The sequence below is a fragment of the Penaeus japonicus genome, unplaced genomic scaffold (assembly GCF_977035675.1).
Source record: "Penaeus japonicus unplaced genomic scaffold, GWHDUDI00000001_assembly GWHDUDI00000012, whole genome shotgun sequence".
Taxonomy (NCBI): Eukaryota; Metazoa; Arthropoda; class Malacostraca; order Decapoda; family Penaeidae; genus Penaeus; species Penaeus japonicus.
The window spans coordinates 7,493,894-7,503,893 of NW_028234414.1; the positions used below are offsets into that span (position 1 = coordinate 7,493,894).

The 10,000-nt window shown below is 36.4% G+C and overlaps 1 protein-coding gene across 7 annotated transcripts in view; it reads left to right on the plus strand.

Annotated features, from left to right (window-relative positions):
• LOC122261966 (transcription intermediary factor 1-alpha) overlaps positions 1-10,000 on the plus strand; it is a 38,369-nt gene that overhangs the window by 26,969 nt on the left and 1,400 nt on the right. For 4 of the 7 annotated variants that reach the window (XM_043029822.2, XM_086542355.1, XM_043029825.2 and 1 more), the window contains 4 exons: positions 3,653-3,762; positions 4,197-4,433; positions 4,585-4,737; positions 7,012-9,161. In XM_043029822.2, the coding sequence (XP_042885756.2) occupies positions 3,653-3,762; positions 4,197-4,433; positions 4,585-4,737; positions 7,012-7,194 (683 nt within the window). In that variant the 3' untranslated portion in view covers positions 7,195-9,161. Of the gene's footprint in view, positions 1-3,652; positions 3,763-4,196; positions 4,434-4,584; positions 4,738-7,011; positions 9,162-10,000 lie in introns of those variants that run through there. The other 3 variants (XM_086542356.1, XM_086542357.1, XM_043029821.2) reach the window with 1 other exon arrangement.

Here is a 10,000-nt window from a genome sequence, read left to right on the forward strand (position 1 = left end):
AAAGTAATAGCTTAGTGGTAATGTGTTAGAATAGGACAACAAGACTGATTTTCTTGTGGTAGAATTTTTATATTATCCCACTCTCCTCTTTCTTCACCCATGTTATTACATAAGTGACCCTCTTAATTTTCTATAATTGAAAATGGATTAGAGTTAGTGAGATGATGACCATTTTCCTTTCCCATGATTTCTGCACTGTAAAATACTTTTTTCATTTCTGTAGAAAGCAGCGAAGGTACTTTTAGTGCGACTTTTATCCTTTGCTTGTGTTATTCTTGCTTTGCTTAGCTACATCATCAGTGTAGGTGGTAGCGTTAAGAATCATGTGTTTGGACACGTACTGAATACGTGTTCATATATACAAGTTTCATTTATTTGGCGACAAAGAAAGTGCAGTTTTAAGATTATTGTATTAACGATAACTGCAACGTGTTAAAAAGAAAAAGAGGACTTCAGAAAAGAAAGTTTTTATTAAATGTGATAAATGACACACTTATCCAGGAACTTTTTTGCAAGGGTTGTCTTTTGGTTTATAATTACTTTTAGTGTATTTGTTGTATACTCATTTTTCTGTTCTATATTGTCCTTGATATATTATTTTTTGCTTTAGTTGTCCTTTATGTGCATCACTATGTAAGTTAAAATTTGCTTATTTCAGGAAATGCACCTGTTTTCTCTTTTATCTTTAATATCAAGAGGATGGTGATAATTTATTGGGTATACAGTACCTGTTAGAGGGCTTGATATTTACTCTCTCTCTCTCTCTCTCTCTCTCTCTCTCTCTCTCTCTCTCTCTCTCTCTCTCTCTCTCTCTCTTTCCTCTCTCTCTCTCTCTCTCCCTCCCTCTTCCTCTCTCTCTCTCTCCCTCTCCCTCTCCCTCTCCTTCTTTCTTTCTTTCTTTCCTTCCTTCTCTCTTTCTTTCTCCCCCACTCTCTCTGTCTTTTTCTTTCTCTTCTTGTCTTTCATTCCTTTACCCCAAAAAGAATATTAAACACTGCTTCACAAGCATTTTCATACAGCCTATACCACAGTGTTCTTTGTAACATTAAAAATAGTTTTGCATTACACATGTCCATAACTATTTTAACCCATTCACGCCGGGGCGGAATTTCGCCTACTCCCGATAACGCCGGGAAGATTTCAAGCGCGCAACCGTTCGTGCCGGGGTGTTTTCCCGCTGCGCGCGGTCGCTCTGACCCTCGCAGAGCGTTTTTCACCCACCCTATCCTTATGGTTTGCGTGATTGCGTCTAAAGTGTAATCATGTGTAGAAAGTAGTGCTATGTTCAGAGGATGTATATCAGTCGAAAAAGATGTTATAGCACTGTTTTTTTAGTGTTATTCTATTGAACTTTTTCCATATTCTTTACTCCTATGTTGTAATACCAATGGGAAGTGGAAGCATTCTTCTAGTGAGGTAACAAACATAGTTTTTTTTTTTCAATTTTTTTTTTCTTCCTAAAAGAAAAGAAAGAGAATATGAACAACCATACATGTGCATACAAGTGAATGCAAGTAACAGCAATGTTTTTTCAAGTGTCATTTTCTTTTAGTGGGGCAACAAAAAGATGTTATATAATTTTTTTTTTTTTTTTTTTTTTTTTTCCTCGGCCAATTACAATTTATTTTACGATAGTCTTTCGACTCAGATCATCATATTCAACAAATCAGAAACAGAAATCACCATGCCGTAATCAAGATTACGTATGTACCTGAGACGTCATTCATATTACGTTTTATCCCATTTTCTACTATTTAGTAGGATAAACTAAAGTAGCTAAGACAAATCAAGTATGAAAATCGAATTGTACTAAGAATAATCTATCATTCTAATGCGGACGTTTCAGCACGTCGCTACTGGCCTCCCGGCGCGCGGGCCGAAAATGTAGCACGTGCCAGGACGTCACCCGGGTCCGGGGCTTTTTTCGACCACGTGTCAGCACGTCAACCGGCGCGAATGGGTTAACCCTCTCTGGACAGGTGGTACAGTACTGTACCGCGCATTCAAAAGCCCAGTGGCCGGGCAGCACAGTATTGTGCCAGCCATTCAATTGATTTAGGCCTAATAATTCGAACGCCCCGGCATTGGGACATTCAAGGCTGGAATGCCCCCGTCGTAAGTGGGTTAACACACATTCATATGCCCTGGATCCTGAACTGCCTCCATTCACCACGATTACACTATCCTAGGTGTGGTCTTGGTTGGCTTCAAAGTGTTTTTGATATTTTAACTACTTAACCTATTCATGCCGGATGACGTGCTGACACATTTCGTGGTTTTTGGGTCAGACGCCAGTGACGAGATATTTGGTCAAGGCCGGCACAGCTAGTGCGCCCAAGAATCCCAAGGCGTTAGGCGAAGGCATTCAAAAACCCCGGCATTTTGACCATTCAGAGCCGGAATCGCCCTGTTGTGAATGGGTTAATGATGTTTGTTAAACTTCTAAGATGATCAGAGACAATAGATCCTCATTGCTAATCATCAGGATCTGGGCAAAGAACACTAAGTCTAGCTCTTTTGCTTCCCAGATAGAGCGACTATGCCAGACCTAAAGGGCAATGATCCCTGTTTCTAGAGTCGGATAAGACTAGTGATGGACTTTCCATTGTGGCATGAATAATGTAATGGTAAAAGAATACATAAACTTTGGAAGAAAAGAAACTTGATAATGAATTTAATGATGGTTTGAATGAGAATTTTGTCATCAGGTTAGTCAAAAAGATAATTTGTTCAGTATTATCCCATTCTCTATAGACATCAAGATGTACATAATGGCACATCAGAAACTGCTCATTGTTAAATGGCACTCAGTCTTTTAACCCATTCACGCTGGGGCAATATCAGCTCTGAATGAGTGTAATGCCAGGGTTACGAACAGATAAGCCAAACGCCTTGAGATTCTTGGGAGCACAAGCCGCTAGCCTGGGCTGCCTGCTCGCTCACCCCGAGCGCCGGCATTGCCCAGATATCTCATCACCGGCGTCTGACGCAAAAAACAAAAAACGTGTCAGTATGTCATCCGGCGCGAATGAGTTAAAGTCATCCAAAACCCATGTTTTGGAGTGATTTTCAGATAAAAGACTTGTTGTACAAGTCTGTATGGCCACGAATGAGGAAGAAACATTTTTCCACTCTTCTAATTTTTTGGGATGTTCCCACAGCATAAAAGATATCCCATCCTGATAGCCAGTTAGCTCATTGGCAAACCCATCTGCAGATGGTTGAATTGTCTCTCTTTACTCTGCCTGTTTTCAGTTAACCTGTTTATGCTCAGTAATTTATAAGAAGGAATGATACTATTTTATAATTTTACAGGTAGTCAATGCAATGTGCCCTCATTTATAGATTGATTTATATATTCAAATTGGAAATAGGGAGTAAAGTCTCTTTCCTCTTTTTCTTCTCCTTTTTCTTTCTCCTATTCATATCAGATCACATACCCTTTCCCTGTAACCAAAGCAGCTTTAGTTTTCAGATATATATAGGGTTTGGGGAGAAATATATTTTGCTAGTAAAATGTAACACTAGTCTTTGCATGAGTACATTCGGCATCTAGTGTTTTTGTTGCACTTGCCACTGATAAAATTATGAATCACACAGCAATGATAATGGTTTTTAGGATCTTTGACCAAATTGTCTGTTGATATTACAGGTCCTGGAGCATCTGTTCCCTGGAAGAAGGACCCCAATGATCCCAATGATGACTGGTGTGCTGTTTGCTGGGATGGAGGTGACCTAATATGCTGTGATTATTGTCCAAAGGTAAGACCTTCAGAGACTATTAGCAGTATCTTGTAACATTTCCATGAGTTTCTTTGTTCTAGACTATGAAGTGAATTTGCTATCGTTTGTATTTATAAATTCATTATTATATGTAAAGTAATGATTAGAGTATAACTTTTCTTCTTTTTCTTTTTCATTTTGTGTTTGTGTGTGCATGCACCTTTGGATTTTTATTGAAATATTTGAATTGTCTTCTACATTTTTCATTTTCTCCTGACCAGAATAAGTAGTGAGAAGACTTAGGGCATTTATATATCAAGTATTGTTGTATTATACATTTTTGACATTTTGATTATTATCAGTCATTAATCTTTTGTATATGTATTTTTGTGCTCTACATACCATTATTCATGCTCTGAAGTATTGTTTGAATGTTTGGCCATAACAGAAAAATGTTTCTCTCTTTTTCTTAGGTATTTCATGTGCATTGCCATATTCCAACACTCACACACATACCCACGGAGCACGAGAAGTGGCAGTGCATGTTGTGTACTGATCTTGATAATTTAGACACATTTGATTCCAATGACAAATCAAAACGGAAGTTAGGTCTAGCATCTCGTGATATCAAAGTGGCACAGAGAATATTACTAGAGCTGTACTGCAACTACGAAGCCTCCCAGCCATTCCGAGAGCTTGTAGACAGAGAGGTGGGTAGCAAATTTAAACTGTCTTCTAATTTGTAAGCCATTTACTTCATATCTGATTGTTATATGAAACTCCTCAATAGGCTATTACAATTACTGTACTGAAGATGTGTTATATCATGTTGGTTGATTTTTGTTTTTCTCCTTTTAACAGCTAACAGAATATTATGAAGTAATTAAACAGCCCATGGCATTAGAGATAGTGAAGAGAAGGTTGGCACCAGACTCACAAGACCACTATGAAGATCTTGAAGATTTTGTGAGAGACATCCGCCTTATCTTCAAGAATTGTTATGAATTTAATCCAGTAAGTAACGTGATATATTATTTTCAAGATCAGGTATAAGGCTATTACTTTGAAATGATATCTCAGGACTGGAGTCATTGCATGAGTATTTATACCTAAAGACTGAAAGTTCCCAGTCTGTCCTTCTCCTCCAGTCATAAATCAACTTAGATTGCCAAGTTGTACCATAAATTTGGTCTTTATTATTAGAAGAGCATTATTTTACACACCATAAGATGCATATATGATACTAGTATGTCAAATACTTTCTATACAGTGGAGCAAAACATTACTTCTTCATGAAAAAAAAAACATAACCAATTTTGAAAAATAACCAATCTTAACCCATTCGTGCCGGCTGACATGCTGTCACGTTTCGTGGTTTTTGGGTCAAATGCTGGCGACAAGATATTTGGTCAAGGCCAGCGCTCGGGGTGAGTGAGCAGATAGCCCATGCTCGCAGCTAGTGTGCCCTAGAATACCGTGGCATTAGGCTTATATGTTCGAAAACCCCGGCATTTCGACCATATAGAGCCGGAATAGCCAAGGCGTGAATGGGTTAAAAAATACATTTTCCTCAACATAGTTTTGGGATTATAATGCACCTGAAATAGGGCAATATCACAATAAATATGAAAATGTAAAAGGCATGTTTTGTCTGTGAGTACTTGACAAAACTGACTTCCAAATACTGGCTAGGCTCTGCTAGTGAGGCTAAGCACTGCCCAGACTGTTTGATTATTACAACATGGTTACTCATACATGTGTTGTTCTCATGTGACTGGTAGTATCAGGGTAAAGGTTGTTACCTTTGGCCATCAATGTACATACAGTCACCAAAAATTAATAGTAACCCATTACTGACGGGCGGCAACATGTACATGCCAAGTGAGTTTTTGGCCAGATAACAGATATAACACTTAGGTGCCAATAATCATTATGGCACATTAGACATTAGGGGAGAGTGGATTGATGTATTTTCTATTACACTATGAGTAATAACACTTATTTAACCTGATACCGCTGGCTGCCAGCCACAGACATCGATTGGCAAAGTGCATAGCGCCGGGTGCCAGCATGCGGTGTCAATCATATAATTGAGGCCTATGCGCTCGAGAGCCCCGGCATTGCAGCCATGCAAAGACAGAACAGCACCGGCGGGAATGGGTTAATGACTTATGGTGCCAATTGCAATTACTAATTGCTCTAATATTTACCAAAATATGTTTAGTTTAAAATCCCAAATATAGATGGCACTTCTCACACATAGCACTATCAGGAAAGAAAGCCTAAGAGGGTGCCCAATCATGATCTTTACTAAGCACTATCTTCAGATAGCAATGACACATAGCCAGATGTGTCTCTTAACCCGTTAACAATGGGTGACAAGATATCACGTCAAGTGGTGGCAGCATTAGCTGCTGAGGACGAGATATTTCATCATGGCTATCCTCCTGGGTGTATAGCGCTTGGCCGCAGCCAGTGCAGGTGAAAATCCCAAGGCATAGGGCTTACGCTGTGGCACTCACAGTCGGAATTGATATGGACCCTATAATACAATTTTAGTCTACTACACATTGATAGACATTCATATGGCACATATAAGTCTCACAAGATTCTAAAACAAAAAAATTTCGAACACAAATATGGCTCAAGTATTACAAGGAGCGAATGAAGGAGAGCTTAAAAAATGTCATGTTATGTCACTGAAATAATATCCATCTGGGTTGCCATACAGGTGGCACTAGTGCCCATACTGGGGACCAGTCAAGCAAATCTATCCTTGTCTGCAATAGGTTAATTTTCATATATCTATGCAACACTGTCTTAATAAATGTGTCAGGCAGGTAAGATTAGATAAGATGAGTCACCACTCTTAGCTGGCAGAGGCCGGGCCGCCTTGTGCATATAGCCCAGGCAAAGCGATGTCTTCGCAAATCTGTCTGAACTGAACTGTCAGGCAGGCAGCGTCAAATAGCCTGATGACTAGGCAGGTAATGCTGTTGGTCTTAATGACATACGAGTAAAACCTTAATCATATGTTTTTTGACTAGATAGGATGTCAGTGTAAGGCAAGATATGTAATTAACATTTCTATATTGCATCTTTGGAATTCTAATGAAGATGTGATACCAGTATCCTAATTACATATCATGTATTTTGAAATTAGTTTCTTATTCAAGTCTTTGTGCATTTGTCAACTCTCTACACTTTGTTTTCTGTTGTACAACCTCAGTTATTTTTAGAAAAATAATTATCAGCATTTCATATCTTTTTCTTTCTTTAATCTTGCAGAAAGACACTGAAATATATCAGAATGCCAAGATCCTTGAAGATTTCTTTGAGCAGCTATTAGAAAAGTGGCTGGTGGACTATGCCTTTGACTCCATGGATAATGTGGATGAACCAGACACTCCGCAGCCAAAGAAAAAAAAGAAAGTTTCTAAAGACGCAGATGGAATACTTCACATCCACTAGGAAATTTTCCATTGGGAGCATGTATGTTATTGAGATGGAATATATTGAATGCTGTGTTAAGTTATCAGTGCCTAGAGTTGAGAGTGATCCTGAAGGAGGTAAATGATGAGTACTTGATGATTAAATTCTATAGTCCATTGTATACAGTGAAATATTTTTGTTGCAGGCATGGCAAAATCTTGTGTTTTCTTTTTTCTACTTCTTCATCTTCTCCTCTTTTCTCCTTCATTCTTTTGGAGACATCTAAACTGAATTGACTAATTTGTAAATTATAAAAGGGGTGAAACTTGTGAGGGTTCAGCACAACTTATTGCTCAATGAATGAGGATTTTAGTCATGACCCGGTAATTTATTCTAACATTTATTGTATTCAGTTGTAGAATTGTAAGTCAAAGCCTATCTGAATAAACATGGAATATTTTATACCATGAGAATTTTACTGTTATCACATTGTCTGCTCTTTACAGTAGGGGCTCATTTCTTGTTTCCTATTTTCTTCTTTTATCAGTTTTTGTTACTTTATGTGATATATAATTGGTTACGACTATCTCTTCTAAGTCTTTGAGACTTTTATCAAGTTCCTTACAGTCTTCAAACTTGGAGTGGAGATTTCACGGTAAATGTGTCCCTGTCTGTTTTCCTTTTTTTCTTTTTTTCTTCTTTTTTTTTTTCTTTTTTCCTCTTTTTTTTAATCAGACAAATGCAAATAACTATTGTTTTTGTTTTTCTCTTATGGAAAAATGTTTTGAGAAAAGAAAAGTTCACTTTTCATCCAAGCACATACTCAAGAAATAGTCTATTTTTCATGATGATAACAGTTAACTTATAGAATTTTTTTTTTTTTTTTTTTTTTTTTTTTTTTTTTTTTTTTCCCTCTTGAAAATCTTGAATTTGATATTATTATTCTCATCATCATCATCATCATTATTATTATTATTTAACCCATTAACGGCAGTGCAAATTTGGCTGTGTCTGGTCATTTTGACAGGGTATTTGTAAATGCTGAGGCCTAGTGGTGCTTATAATTTGTACGTTGAGGCAGTGACCAGCAGCTGCACGCCTGATCACTCAGCAAGATGGCCAGACGAAGCCATGATGAGATGTTCACGTCACCTGGCAGGAAGACAGCCAAACATGAAGTGAATGTCATATTAACCGGCGTTAAGGGGTTAAGTAACCATTAAAACTTTTGAATAGACTTGCAACATGGAAACCAGAATTCCAAAAATCTTGTAGTTAAGCAAGCATACTAGATTATGTTTTTGATCTTGGAATATATTCTATTTCAGCATCTCAATTTATTGAAAATTCTGTTCTGTGTAAGATGTTATGAATGTATGCATATTGCAGACAAAATATATATTTGAAGGTTTTATTTCAACATATATTTTGTTCCAAAACTATTTAGGTTATAATATTAGACAGGGATTATATCCTCTTTGTCTAAACGTCACTACATGGAACCCTCAGTATATTAAAGGGCAGGCAGGCTTTAATTCTATCTGGATTATATTTCGTCATTCCTGTTTTTCATTATAGCTTTTATTGTATTACTGGTGAAATAATATTGGTATATCATGGTCTTGTAATTGATCATAGAACATTCAGAGAAGACATCTTTTGGAATGTATGCCATGTGGAACAAATATTTTTCTTTGTATTATATTACCATTTGGTTGTGAAGAAGAAAATGTGAAAACCTGTTCATCTTTTTTAAGTTAAGAGATTTTGCATTGAAATAGTAAAAGGCATTCCTCAAATCTTTGTTTAAAATCTGTAATTAAAGTGGGTATGTTTATGTGTAATATAAAACAGAAACAAGCTATTGTCACTGTATTTACAGGATTGTAAGACCCTTTGTTTCCCCCAATGAACCCAGAAAATGACTGTACATCCAATATGTGAAGTTATGATCTTTCTGTTTTTGGCAGATAAATGCTTCTTGAGCCTAATTACAATATACAAAATGTTATTGTTTACATTTTCCGATCAAATCATTAATTTTGCACTATAGTGTAATTGACAAACTGAAACAGAACCGATAGAAATACTAAGAAAATAGAAATATTTTAGACCATCATAGTGTGTATGCCACTATACTAAGTGAAGCATATCAACAAAGCATGTAATGTAAAAAAAAATAATGATAATAAAAAAAACTTTCTTGTAGCATAATATTTGTCACACGTTTTGCTGCATCTCAGTGATCTCATGTGTAAATGGTGTTATACCTTCCCCTTTGCTTTAGAAACTATTTATCAGTTCATGTTTTTTCATCATTCTTATATGCATTGATTTCCTTAATTCTCTTTTCTTTAACTTTTAATTATAAATTATAAACTTGAATGATGTGCACATGGTTGAGTAACTTTTTTTTTTTTTTTTTTTTTTATCCACATCACATTCCAAGTTATTGGACTAGATATGCATTTTTTTCCATTGGGTACACAGCTGTGAAATGCAGGTTGAGTATGTCACATTTGCTATCATTATTGTGTTAATTGATCAGTCTGGATCAGGCATTTTCTTAGTTTGTAATAAGATCTATTTAAAAGGATTTAAAGTAGTTAATGTGGTAGAGAGGGAGGTTCTTCAAAGAAAGGAATGGGGGATTTTTCTACTGTGTTTAATACCATTTTAGTTATTATTATGTTTATTTACTTTTTTATTTTTTATTTATTTATTTTTTTTTTTACTAGTCTTAATAGGATTGTATTATGTTATGGTTGTTTGCAGAATTAATGATTAGTTATCAGTATTGTGTGTTTTAGGGCAAGCCATTGAGGAAAAAATCCAAATTGAATCA